This window comes from Pseudorca crassidens, chromosome 3 (assembly GCF_039906515.1).
Source record: "Pseudorca crassidens isolate mPseCra1 chromosome 3, mPseCra1.hap1, whole genome shotgun sequence".
Taxonomy (NCBI): domain Eukaryota; kingdom Metazoa; phylum Chordata; class Mammalia; order Artiodactyla; family Delphinidae; genus Pseudorca; species Pseudorca crassidens.
In genome coordinates, this window is record NC_090298.1 from 163632056 (window position 1) to 163645178 (window position 13123).

General features: G+C 53.5%; 2 protein-coding genes across 2 annotated transcripts; both read left to right on the forward strand.

Annotated features, from left to right (window-relative positions):
- The first annotated feature begins 27 nt into the window (after positions 1–27).
- MRI1 (methylthioribose-1-phosphate isomerase 1) lies at positions 28–6194 on the forward strand. Its single transcript, XM_067733523.1, has 6 exons — positions 28–1126; positions 1202–1440; positions 2276–2451; positions 3792–3968; positions 4049–4273; positions 5976–6194. The coding sequence occupies exons 1-6, from the start codon at positions 857–859 to the stop codon at positions 6119–6121; spliced, it is 1233 nt and encodes a 410-aa protein (XP_067589624.1). The 5' UTR covers positions 28–856; the 3' UTR covers positions 6122–6194.
- Positions 6195–6538: 344 nt separating this feature from the next.
- Positions 6539–10450, forward strand: C3H19orf53 (chromosome 3 C19orf53 homolog). The gene is made up of 3 exons (XM_067733527.1): positions 6539–7558; positions 7636–7691; positions 10004–10450. Exons 1-3 carry the CDS (start codon positions 7462–7464, stop codon positions 10145–10147), a joined length of 297 nt encoding a protein of 98 aa, XP_067589628.1. The 5' UTR covers positions 6539–7461; the 3' UTR covers positions 10148–10450.
- The last annotated feature ends 2673 nt before the right edge of the window (positions 10451–13123 follow it).

The window sequence follows — 13123 nt, forward strand, 5'->3', positions numbered from 1 at the left end:
CACAGCCTGGGTCCCCACCCAGCTTGATGAGAGTTGAAAGGTAGTAGTAGCCCAGGCTGGCCTGTAATCGGTGCCAACTTCCTGGAGGAGGTGGCACAGGCTGGGTGTGAAGGATGAAAATGGGACTGGACAGCAGGGGTGCTCGGGATCCAGGCCGGATGCAGAAAGGGATGGAGCACACAGGCGTGGGCTGTTCATTATCCCCCACCCATGGGGACACCCTGGAAGGGTCATGAAAGAGTCCCCAGCGTGTTGCTTCCTTTGAAGGAAACTAGTAAACTGAGCAAAAAAACAGCTGAGCATCCACCAGGTGACTCATGGCCCAGCACCTCCCCCTAAATCCTGGAGAAGGATCATTTCACAAATATTAACGGAGCACTTGCAGTGCACCAGACGCTATCCTAGCCACTGGAGACGCAGTGGTGAACAAACCAGACATACGGACCTCTCAGGGCTGAGGTTCCGGCTGAATTCTGCTGAACTTGTAATGTGCCCTGTCCGGAGGTAGTGATGGCCCCCAGCCCGCAGGCCTTTACTCCCCGCGGGGATGGGAAGGTCTTAAGGCAGCAGTAAGAGTCTGTTGGATCTCAGAACCCCCTTCTGGTGCCTTGCTCTACGTGAGGCCACAGGCAGCACTGGCTCTGGCTGAAGAAGTCAGGCACCTGAGGGTACCCACCTGGCACTTAGGAGTCTTGCTATAGCCAGACGCCAAACACAGGGCTTGGCATGCAATAGTTACCCTATAAATAGTGGCACCATTTTGGTTCCGAGGGTGCGGCTAACTGCCCAGGTTTGGCGGGGAAGGTGAATTAGGACCCGGCGCCTGGTCGGCGGGTCGCAGGAGGCCGCGAAGTTGATGTGCGCACGCTCTTCCTTCCGGGAGAGGTCCCACCCCTGGGGCCGTGGCCTCGCCTCCGGCGCCCTTTCCGGCCCCGCCTCTGGTGCGCGCGGCCAGCTGAGCCCCGGGAAAGGCGGTGATCGCGGCTGCAACAGCATGACTTTGGAGGCGATCCGCTACTCGCGGGGCTCACTACAGATCCTCGACCAGCTGCTGCTGCCCCAGCAGAGCCGCTATGAGGCGGTGGGCTCGGTGCGCCAGGCCTGGGAGGCCATCCGCGCTATGAAGGTGGGGTCGCTCGGTGGGACCGGGGTGGGGGGCTTCCCATGCCTGCAGTCCCTGACGCCCCCATTTCCCCACCAGGTGCGCGGCGCCCCAGCCATTGCGCTCGTGGGCTGCCTCAGCCTCGCCGTGGAGCTGCAGGCGGGCGCCGGGGGACCCGGACTTGCCGCGCTCGTGGCCTTCGTGCGCGACGCTCTGAGCTTCCTTGTCACCGCCCGGCCCACCGCCGTCAACATGGCCCGCGCCGCCCGAGACCTGGCCGACCTCGCAGCCCAGGAAGCGGAGCGGGAGGGCGCCACGGAGGAGGCGGTCCGAGAGAGGTAGAGGGGCCTTGTGCCAAGCGCTGCTTTAACCGGCGGCTATTCATTCTTTTTTTTTTGCACAACGACCCATGTTACAGATGGGGAAACTGAGGCAAAGTGCTCTTAGTCCAGTGCCACACAGGCAGGGCTGGGACTCACCACCGGACAGCCTGGCCCCGAGATCCTTGAACTCAACGCCCTGACTTTGACTTCCCTGAACGTCCCCAGCCCTATCTGCCCTTGGAGGCCCTTTTAAGTGCCACCTCATTTACCTAGTTTTTGCTTTTGAAGAATTTTGTTTCTAGCCCTCGTCCTCTCCCTGCTCTCTTCCCACTCCCTCCCTCCCCATCTGCTGCACAGATACTCTCCATGTTCCTTAACCCCCACCAGGGTCCCTTCTGCCTCAGGGCCTTTGCACACACCATTTCTGCAAGCCAGGTATCCATCTACTTAATCTCCTCTCCTTCAGATTTCAGGTTTGTGCCTTCCCCACCCCCCGTATAATACAGCTCATTCCTGTCCTCTGTCTCCTGACTCCGCTGCCTTTCCCTTCACTTTATTGTCTGTTCATCACCTGCTTCCCCCACCTCCGTGTCAGCTCCAGAGGAGCAGAGATTTTTGTCTTGTTCACTGCTGTGTCCCCCAGCCCCTGACGCACAGGAGGTGCTTAGTAAGTGTGTCTCAAGAGCAAATGGAGTTACAGTCAGGTGGCTGTGGCAGAAGGGTCCAGACCCACAGCTGTGAGAGGCTTTCAGCAGGAGAGCTCCAGGAGAGCGGTGTTGGGCAGGGAGGAGGGGCTGGTGTGGGCCCTGAAGGCTTGTGACTTGTGCTCAGAGTCCCCTGTCGGCCCCAGAGTGATCCGCTGGACCGAGGACATGCTGGCAAAAGACCTCCGGGACAATCGGAGCATCGGGGACCTGGGAGCCCGCCACCTCCTAGAGCGGGCAGCCCCCGAGGGCGGCAAGGTGATAGTGCTGACACACTGCAACACCGGTGCGCTGGCCACTGCTGGCTATGGTACAGCCCTAGGTGAGTGAGCATCGCAGGGATAGGGGAGGGCCCTTTTTGGATGCAAGAGAAAGAAACCCAAACCCTCCCAAATGTGAATTATACACCCAAACCCCCCCAAATGTGAATTATATACCCAAACCCCCCCAAATGTGAATTATACACCCCCCAAAATGTGAATTAATTAGTTTTTGTACAGAAACACTCAGGGGGTTGGCTTCAGGCATGACTGGATCCAGAGGCCCAAATAATAGCATCAGGGTCCATCTATCCGTATCCCTAAGATCTGCCCTCCTCCATGGTGGCATCACCCTCATGCTCCACTCGTCGGCCAGGGTTCAGATCACAAGGAAAAGAGACTAGGGTCTCTATTCCGACAGTGTTAGAAAAGTCTCCTTGTACCTCGGGGGCTCTGATGGAGTCATCTGTCCATCTAGGATCAGTCACTCGATAGGCCTGGCCTGTGCCATGTGCCTAGAAAATGGGTGGGGGGAGTTCCCTGGCAGTCCAGTGGTTGGGTCTCAACACTTTCACTGCTGTGGCCCAGGTTGAGTCTCTGGATGGGGAAGTGAGATCCCACAAGCCGTGCAGTGCAGCCAAAAAAAAAATTAAATAGTTTTTAAATAAAAATAAAGTTAAATTAAAATTTAAAAGAAAGAAAGTGGGTGGGATGTGGACTCCAAGAGGACTGAGGGGTAGGGCGTAGCCCCCTAAAGAAAGATTAGGGTAGCTGTGACCAGGACCAGGGGGACTGGGTCCTGGAGTTCAAGGCAGCGGATTCCACTTGATCCTAAATTCTCCAGGAGGTTTCCCTACCTGCCTAGGTGCCACCCTTGGGCCTGGGGACTGAGGCTCTGATGGCAAGACATTCATTCATTCACTCAACAAATATCGATGCTTAGTAAATGCTTATCTCCTGTGTACCCCATCATTCATACATGCATCCATTCCTTCAGTCACTCAACATTTATTAAGCACCTACTGTGTGCCAAGCACAGTTCTAGGAGTTAGGGACCCAGCAGTGGAGAAAGTAGATCAAATCTCTGCCATCAGGAGCAGGAAAATAGGAGGAACAGACACAGGAACAGAACAAATACGTATGATACATTTGAAGGTGGTAAGTGCTAAAGAGAAAGAGTAGGGGTTGGCAGTGTGAGGGTTGCTCTGTGAGATGGAGGAATCCCGGATGACCTCACGGAGAAGGCATTCTCTAAACACATTTGTACCAGGCAGAGAGAACAGCCACTGCAAGGGCCCGGGAGTGGGACTGCATGGTTTGGAGAACCATGCTGCTAACCAGTGGGCTGCCCTGCCCATCTGTCCCTTTGCATCTCATCCTCCTGGTGGGCTGGGCCCCACAGGTGTGATCCGCTCGCTGCACAGCCTGGGCCGTCTGGAGTGTGCCTTCTGCACGGAGACCCGGCCCTACAACCAGGGAGCCCGGCTGACGGCCTTTGAGTTCGTCTACGAGAAGATCCCCGCCACCCTCATCGCCGACAGCATGGCGGCAGCCGCCATGGCCCACTATGGAGTGTCAGGTCAGCAGGTGGGGGGTGCCAGTGGGCAGGGCTCCAGGCATCCAGGGCCCGGTGGTGACTCCCGGCATCTCATTCCCCAGCTGTGGTCGTGGGAGCCGACCGCGTGGTTGCCAATGGCGACACGGCCAACAAGGTGGGCACCTACCAGCTAGCCATCGCCGCCAAGCACCACGGCATCCCCTTCTATGTGGCTGCCCCCAGCTCGTCGTGTGACCTCCACCTGAAGACGGGCCGGGAGATCATCATTGAGGAGCGTCCTGGCCAGGAGCTGACCCATGTCAGTGGGGTCAGGATTGCGGCACCCGGTAAGCCATCCGCTCAGAGGGGGGCACCATAGGCCTGGGCACCTCTGTTGAGGCACCCTGACCCCTTCACAGGCAGCAGGTGGTATTTGGGGTGTCATCAGCCTTCTGGGGCATAAGGTGCTCCTTCAAGCCATATTTTAGAGCAGACACATCTTGGAAGTCAGATTCAAGGTCAGAAGATACAGCTAATGAGTTGGGAAGCCTTGAGCGCATTGCCTTGCTCTTCTCCACCTCTGTTTTCTCACCTGAATAAGAAATAAGAGTACCACCTGGCCGAGTGCTTATGAAGAGACAGATATCTCTCAGCCTCCCCACACTGCCTGGCTGTGTAGCCTGGTTGCCTAAAATTCATCCCTAAGAGCCCCATGAGCTGTTTTCATGACCTACCTCATATACCCGAGGCGGTTCAGTGTAATTAACCCACGTGAAGTGGAGAACAGTGCCTGGCCCTTAGTGCTCGTTAAATAGTAACAAGTATGATCAAAAACCTTTTATAAAAAGGACCAGTTAGGGATAGGGAATTTGGGACTGACGTGTACACACTGCTATATTTAAAATGGATAACCAACAAGGAGCTACTGTCTAGCACGGGGAACTGTATTCAATATCCTGTGATAAACCATAATGGAAAAGAATATAGATAGATAACAAAAATAGATACATTCATTCTGAAAAAAAAAATTATCTCGTGATTTTTTTGGTGCCCCTTCTTTCCTGGAGGCTTAATTATTTAGCACTGATCAAAACCCATAAGACCATGGAAAGCAGAGTTGACAACCCCCCGTGTCCCTGCCCCCAAGAAAGCTGGGTAACATGGGCCAGGTGCAGTCTGGGGACCCCGATACTCTGTTCTGGCCAAGGATCACGGGAATGCAGACCCCAGGAGAACTTCTGATTTTTCCAAGAGAAGCCTTACGTTTGTTATATGTTTGAAAGCTCCCACACTTTGAAAGCTGGCAGCTAATTCAGTGGTCTTAAAAAACTATGAACCAGAGAAAACAGAGTTTGCAGCCTCTTGTGTAAGAGATTGTTATTCATTCAGCAAATATTTTTGAGCACCTGGCCAGTGCCAGGTGACATGATAGGGCCGGGGAAACAGGAGTGAAAAAAAACATAAACGTCCCTGCCCTCATAGAGCTGACAGTCCAGCGGGGAGACAGACAACAAACAAGATAAATAACAAAATTCCAGTGTATGTTAGAAGGGGGTAAAGGCTGAGGAGAAATAAATGAGGCACAGAAGGATATGGGAAGTGTCTGTGCAGGGGGTGGATTAGACAGGGTTATCAGAGAAGTTCTCACTGAGAAGGTGATATGTGAGAAAAAACCTGAAGGCAGTGAAACATCAAGTCATGTTCGTATCTGAGGGAAAGCATCCAGGCAGAGGGCACAGCCCATGCAAAGGCCCTGGGGTGGATTCTTGGAGTTTCCTAAAGAAATTCCTGGAGCAGGCACAAGTGGGTGGATGTATATAAGACTTTGAAGGCTTCTTCTTAGACAGTGACAATCCAGGAATGTAGGGGGTCTAAATTCATTACTGGTATCAAAACCCATGCCTTCATGCACTTTCGGGGTGAGGATCTCTAGATTCTCAAGGATTCCCCAATCCCAAAAACCACTGTGAGTGAGACAGGTGACAATAGCTTGAGAACTTTCAATGAGCCTAATACCTGCCTTTCTTGCCTCCCCCCTCTCCCCTGAAGGAATTGGGGTTTGGAATCCTGCCTTTGATGTCACCCCCAACGACCTCATCACTGGCGGCATCATCACAGAGCTGGGTGTCTTTGCCCCTGAGGAGCTCCGGGAAGCCCTAGGTGCCACGGTCACCCTAGATGGACCCCAGAAGTAACCAACCTAGCTGTCCATATCCTGCCCCCATTATTTTTATAATAAACTTATTGAATGGCCTGCCCAAAAGCTGACCTTGTTCCCCCAACCACAATTCTTCCCAGAACAGAGGAAGCAGACAGGGCCTTTGCATGGCTCTTAAGATCCCAGCAGCTGAAGTCAAGCTGCCTGAGTTCATATCGCAGTTCCACCGCCTTTTCTTTTTCTTTTTTTAATTAATTTATTTATTTTTGGCTGTGTTGGGTCTTCGTTGCTGCGTATGGGCTTTCTCTAGTTGTGGCGAGCAGGGGCTACTCTTCGTTGCAGTGCGCGGGCTTCTCGCTGCAGTGGCTTTTCTTGTTGCAGAGCACGGGCTCTAGGCGCTCGGGCTTCAGTAGTTGTGGCACACGGGCTCAGTAGTTGTGGCTCGTGGGCTCTAGTGCGCTGGCTCAGTAGTTGTGGCGCACGGGCTTAGTTGCTCTGAGGCATGTGGGATCTTCCCAGACCAGGGCTCAAACCCGTGTCCCCTGCACTGGCAGGCAGATTCTTAACCACTGCGCCGCCACGGAAGTCCTCCACCGCTTTTTCTGTTGTGTGATCTTGGCCAAATCACTTCACCTCTCCATGCTTTGTTTTCCTCATTTACAAAATGGAGACAATACTGGTACCTCCCTTTTTGGTTGCTCTCAGGGCTGGAATTAGGGTGACACCTCAGGTGCAAAATTTTAGAGGAGGCCCTGAGAAGCTCAGTAGTCAAGATAAAGAATAGCTTCATGCATTACTTTTGAAAAATCAAAATTAATGCAAAAACAATCCATGGTGAACAAAATATAAAGATATTAAATAGAATGAAACCCTGACCTTGCGTATCCTGACCCTACTCCCTTCACTCCTGATACCAGCCCTCGTTCCAACAAAACTTTATTTACAACATCAAGCAGCCAGTCCACAGGCTGTATTTGGACGATTTTTCTTTGTATTAAAATATTATTTTTGAATGTTGAATATTTTTATCTTGATAACTGAAGTTCGGGGCACCCCTTAAATTTTGCACCAGAGTGCCTCACTTGCCTGACCGTAAGTCCTAGACTTGAAGTTTATGTATAAAGAGCATAAAACAGCATAAGTTTTATAAAGCAGATAAGCACCCAGTAAGTGTTAGCTTATCATTATAACCTTTACTTCGAAATTTTTGCGAAATGCTGGCTATCATCGACCGTCGTGGGTAGTGGTCACTTTAACTCTTTGCCACGTTGTATCCCGTGAGCCATTCCGCCCTCCGGCCCCACTGTATCCCATCGTGCCCTGCGTTTTTCGTCTGCGACCTCCCACAGCCCCGCCTCTTCCGGTGCATGACTGATCATGGCGCAGGGGCAGCGCAAGTTCCAGGCGCGGAAACCAGCGAAGAGCAAGGCAGCGGCGACAGCCTCGGAGCGGAACCGGGGCCCGAGGAAGGGCGGTGAGGAGCGGGCCGGGGACTGGGGGGCGAGGTGGGCCCGAGGTTCTCCGGCCTCACGAGATCGCATCTCTCCCCAGGTCTCGTTATCGCACCCAAGAAGGCACGCATCGTGCAACAGCAAAAGCTCAAGAAGGTGAGTTCGAGCGTGTGAGAGGCCCGGGATGGAGAACTCCCAGAGCTGTGAGCTTCAGTTTCCTCCCTTGTGCAGTGGGTACGGAAACATTAGCTCCCAATCAGTGAGACTCCTAAACCCACGAGTGGCGCGCAAAATGTGTTCGGCACACACTGTCTGCTTTCGCTGAAATTGTCCTCGTTAATAGGCCCCGAGAGGGAAGGCAGCCTGGGAAAGGGGTTGAAAACCCCAGCTTTGCAAGAAGACAGTGCTGGGAGCAAAGCGCAGTTCCATCGACAGCTAGTATATCTTCACCCTGAGCTTCTTAAAGAAGAAATGGTTGTAGTGATAGCACCTTTCTCCTAGAGTTGTAAGGATTCAATGCCATAGGACACCTGTAAAGCCCTGAGAACAGCACAGGGCTGAAATAAACGTTTTTGTGGTTGTTTTTAAGTGTAGCTTTTTCGTGTGCAGGTGAATAGGGTTGATCTTATAAAGAAGTTGCAAAGAGATTTTTGTTAAGGTTGCAAAGAGAAGTTACAAAGAGATCTGGTGGAGGCAGACCTGAATTCTAACTGTACAACACACACTAACTCACCCTACAATCTTGAGCAAATTGTTTAGAGCCTCAGTTTTTTGTTTTTTGTTTTGGCTGCGCTACACAGCTTTCGGTAGTTCCCCGACCAGGGATTGAACCCCGTGCCCCCTGCAGTGGAAGATGGTATCTTAACCACTGGATCGCCAGAGCCTCAGTTTTCTTAGACTGGGAACCCACCACCCTGCTTACCTCCATGTCTCAGCCGGAGGGGGAAAGTGTCTCGTGAGCATCTCAAGCTCAGTATGTCCAGAACCAGGGTCCTGGTCCTACCCCCACTGTGCTCCCCAACTCCACCATGATCCTGCCACAGTCTCTCCTTCCAGATACTCGGGATTCTCCCTTTCTCTCACATACAGGTTGGATCTCGTCCTTTTTGCCTTCAGGATTAATCTAGATTCCACCCACTTCCCACCTCTCTGACCCCCCAACCTGGTCCCATCCCATCATCTCCCACCTGGACCAGGGCAGTCACATCCTCCCAGATCTCCTGGCCCCGCCATTCCCCATAGCAGCCAGAGGGCACCTGTGAGCACCTGAACCAGGGCACTTCCGTTCTCTGCTCAGAACGCTCGGTGGCTCCCACCTCACTCAGGAAGAGCCCAGGTTCTCCCCACAGCCCACAGGACCCGGCACACTCTACTCCTGTCTTTTCCCTGCCCGCACCTCCTCCCTCTCTCCCTCCAGCCTCACTGGCCCCATAACTGCTCCTTGCCCCACCTCAGAACTTTTGCACTAGCTGTTTCCTCCACCTGGATTCTTCTCCCAGAAATCTACACGGCTTCCTTCCTCCCAGTCAAGTCTGGCTGCAAGCGTTGCTTCTGAGCGGCTATCCCTGATGGCAACCCCACCCCATCCCTCACTCATCATCCCTTGTATTCTTTTCTCCATAGCAGCACTTGTCATCTGTTATCCTTCAACAGTTGAGCAGAGGGACTTTCACTGGCGGTCCAGTGGTTAAGACTCTGCGCTTCCACTGCAGGTGGCACCAGTTCCACTTCTGATCCCTGGTTGGGGAGCAAAGATCCCGCATGCCACTGGGCGTGGCCGAAGGAAAAAAAAAACGGTTTACCAGAATTTGTCACTGACAGCTGTGTTGTCCACACGCACTGAATGTCAGCTTCATGAGGGCAGAGGTTTTTCTGTGTCTTTGCTGTTGTTTCCCTTGCGCCCAGGCGTGTGGTGACAGTTATGGTTGTCATGGTCATTGGAACTCACAGGTAGGGCAAGGGAGCAGTTTAGGTAATATGATTAAACTACCAGTTTTGGACCCAAGCACTTGGGTTCTGATTCCTGTGCCTTTACTTGCCTGCACCCCTATTTCTCAGAGCCCCAGTTCACCATTAGCAAAGCAGAGACAAGGGGAGGCTGCCCACCTGGAAGCTGAGGCTGGAGACTCTGGGCGTGCTGGGTTCCAATCTCCCATCACTCACATGATTTGGGAATCCTGGGCAAGTGCCTCCTCACTACATGTGCCTCAGTTTCCCAGCTGTCAAGTGGAAATGGGCAGAGGTTTAGAAGCTGAGATCCAGAGATGAGAAGGGGTTTTTCGGTGTGCAATGTTCCCAGAGTATGGGGCAGAAGCAGGACTTAACCCCCAGCCACCAGACTCTCAGGTGTTGTTTCGGGGGGAGTTGCTGATCCAGCCCCTTGCGAGCTCACAGGTGAAAGGGCAGCAGACCAGGCCCTCCCTCCCGCCTCAGGTCCCAGTCTGATTGTGCCATGGTTGCTCCCTCAGAACCTGGAGGTCGGGATCCGGAAGAAGATCGAACATGATGTGCTGATGAAAGCCAGCACCAGCCTGCCCAAGAAGCTGGCGCTGTTGAAGGCCCCCACCAAAAAGAAAGCAGCAGCGCCCCCCTCCACCAAGACGCCTTCCTAAGGGTGCACCCCAGCAGAGGCCATCGCCGCAGCCCTGTCTGTGCTCAGACCTGTGCAGGGAGGAGAGGCCGTGCTCCCCAGAGCCTTGGGTTGCGCCTCAAACTTTACTGGGGGCCTGGCCCGTGAGCAGGGGATCAGCAGGTCAGAAGTGCACTGGCTGGCTTCCCAGGGTGCCAAGGCCAGGCCAAGCGCAGGCCAAGGCCAGGAGGATGCCTTCACCAACTTCCTGTGTCCCCCTACCCCTCCCCACATCCTGTCTCCACTGGTTTAACCCAGAGCAATAAACCTGACTTTGTCATTCCTCCCACGGTCACATGCTCCTGTGAGCGGGACGTGCTGGGGCCTGCGGCCAGGTGCCCGACCAGGTCATCCCCAGCAGTTTCCACAGGAGACTAGCCACGTGCTAGGGAAGGACGAATGGGCTTCTGCACGTCCAGCCTGGGAGCCAGGGGAGAGCGTTCTTTCCTCCTGCCTTGGGTGACTCACCTACATGCCCTCCACGGACATGCCTGTGCCACCCCCTCTGCCGGGGACCGGCCAGGCAGCCTAGTGAGTCACTTTCCCGTCTGCAGGACAGGTACTGACACCACCTTGTAGAGTCAAAATGCCGATTAAACCAGGATGTGCGTATAGACTTCTCAGTGCCACCTCGACCTTTAGAAAAAGTCATAAGTCGTAACAGCAAGTAGGAAGCACTGCCTGTGGCCCAGGCACTGCTCTGGTGCTTTCTACACATCACCTCAGTCCTCATCGTGCCCAGGTCAGGCCACATTAACACTCCAGAGCAGGGACTTGAACCCGGCACTGGCGGGGCCCCAGTACGTGTTCTCGGCTGCCCATCTGCTGCCTCTCTTAACAGACCAAGTTTCTGTTCTGTTCCATCCTGGGCTCCCCTCCCCTAAAACATCTGTGCCTGTGGGATCGGCTGAGCCACTGTCTTTGGAGGGATGTGGGAGTGCAGTGGCTGTTCCCCGGAGGTGGGTGACTGAACTCCCAACATTTTTCTTAAAAGCAAGGGACAGACACTGGAGAACAGTTTGGTGGCTCCTCGGTAAGTTCGGGCTGGAGTTACCACGTGACCCAGCCGTTGCCCACCAGGCACACACCCCAAGGGATCGAACACAGACTCAGTATCTCGTACACGTACGTTCACAGCAGCACCGGTCATGGTCACCCAAAGGTGGTAGCAACCCAGATGCTGCCAACAGATGACTGGATAAGCAAAGTGTAGTTTATCCACAGGATGGAATATTATTCAGCCATAAAACAGAATGATACAGTTCACCGTGGGTGAACTTGGAAAACATTCTGAAAGACGCCAGACACAAAAGGCCACATAATGTGTGATTCCATTCATGTGAAACGTCCGGAAGAGGCAAAGCCATAGCGACAGTGGTTCCCTATGGGGTGCCAGGAACTGGGGGAAGGGCAGTGGGGAGTGACAGCAAATGGGTATGGGGTCATCTCTGGGAGGTGATAAGGTTTTGAAACTAGATAAAGTTGGTGGTTGCAAATGTTGTGAAGGTGCTAACTGCCACTGAATTATACCCTTCTCAATGGTGACTTTTCCATGTGAGTTTTAACCCCCAGAAAAGGCAGGAACGGTAATTTCACATGCAAAAAAAAAAAAAAAATCCTGATTTACATCTCAAAAACACAGGAATTGTGGCAGCAGAGCCCTAATTTGATGGCGAGACTTCACAGTTTGGAGTTGTCTGGGGCCCGGGGCTCAGGGTTTCTGTTAGGGGGAGGAGAGGGGTGGAGGATGGGGCCCAGGCCCGGGACTGGAAGGCAGGGCTGCCGCTTGGCTCTGTGATGCCCAGAGTCTACCGTTCCTTGAGCCCCACCTACAGGACCTGGACCCTCCTGCCATCTGCCCACCTCACAGCAGTCTCTCTCCTAAGCAGACAGCGAGTGACTTCTGCCCTTTGATATGGAGTCGCTTTGCACGTTGGGCATCTATGTGCGCCTACTGCATGCCAACCTCTGGGCTAGGTAGAGCTGAGAACTGACATTCTAGTGGGGAGAACAGAAAGCAAGGAAGCCCCAGGCCACCCCCTCCAGACCCCCGCCTCCACCCAGTCCTGACCCCTGGCCTTTTTCACCTCCTGTTCCTTCCCCCTCCCAGGTGTCCCCTGCTCCTGGAAGGGGTCACTCTGTGCCACTCTCATCCGTTTTCTACTCTGCATCTTTGTTGTGTCTCCAGCACCTGGAACAGCGCACAATAGTTGCTCCAGGAACAGGTGTTTGTTGAATGAAGGAAGGAAGGAATTGTTTCTTTCTGCAAGGAACATTTTGCGTCTCTGTAAATCAGTTCTGACCATTCAAAGCGTCATCGCTATACAACACGTCCTTCCCTTCCGGGTTAGCTGGTTCATAACAGCGTCTTTGAACTATTTCACAGCTCCATGCATGAGTTGTAAGCAACTGATAGCAATACAGAACCACTCTTATCTGCTCATTCTGGCCCACGCAGCTGAGGTTCCATTGACAGCCCCCCTCCCCTGTGGAAAAACCAATTTGCCTCCATTCGCACATTTATTTGCTCAAATAGTCTGATCTGTTGTAAAAGTGCCCGTTTTCCGGACTCTCTTTTGAACCTCGTATAACATCTGCCTGGTTCCCACAGGAGTTCAATAAAAAAAAAATCTTAACACGTGTTCATCTCTATTTGTCGGTGAGAGCCTTGACTGCACCCGCTTTTGAAAATTATCTTTTAACCTTTCTATCTGGAATCTCGAAAGGGTGAGGGGTGGGACCGGCTGGGCTCTGGGCGCCATCTGGCGCTTCCCTCAGCCACCAGGAGGCGCCTCCAACCCGGGCCAAGCCCACTGCCGCTGGCGGCGCCCGGGCTGGCCAAGGACTCCTGTAAACTGGCTCCCTTTGTCCCTCTGACGCCAGCCCCTTTGAGGGGGACCCCAGGGGTGAGGAAAGGCATTCAGGTGTGACAGGTTTCGGATCTGGAATGTCAACCCAC

Excerpts from the sequence above, each read along its gene's own strand:
- MRI1 (XM_067733523.1), top strand. The coding sequence starts at position 857 with ATGTGCGCACGCTCTTCCTTCCGGGAGAGGTCCCACCCCTGGGGCCGT. Across the intron at positions 3,969-4,048 it reads GGCCCACTATGGAGTGTCAG|CTGTGGTCGTGGGAGCCGAC; the intron begins GTCAGCAGGTGG and ends CTCATTCCCCAG. Across the intron at positions 4,274-5,975 it reads GGTCAGGATTGCGGCACCCG|GAATTGGGGTTTGGAATCCT; the intron begins GTAAGCCATCCG and ends TCTCCCCTGAAG.
- C3H19orf53 (XM_067733527.1), top strand. The coding sequence starts at position 7,462 with ATGGCGCAGGGGCAGCGCAAGTTCCAGGCGCGGAAACCAGCGAAGAGC. Across the intron at positions 7,559-7,635 it reads CCGGGGCCCGAGGAAGGGCG|GTCTCGTTATCGCACCCAAG; the intron begins GTGAGGAGCGGG and ends ATCTCTCCCCAG. Across the intron at positions 7,692-10,003 it reads AACAGCAAAAGCTCAAGAAG|AACCTGGAGGTCGGGATCCG; the intron begins GTGAGTTCGAGC and ends TTGCTCCCTCAG.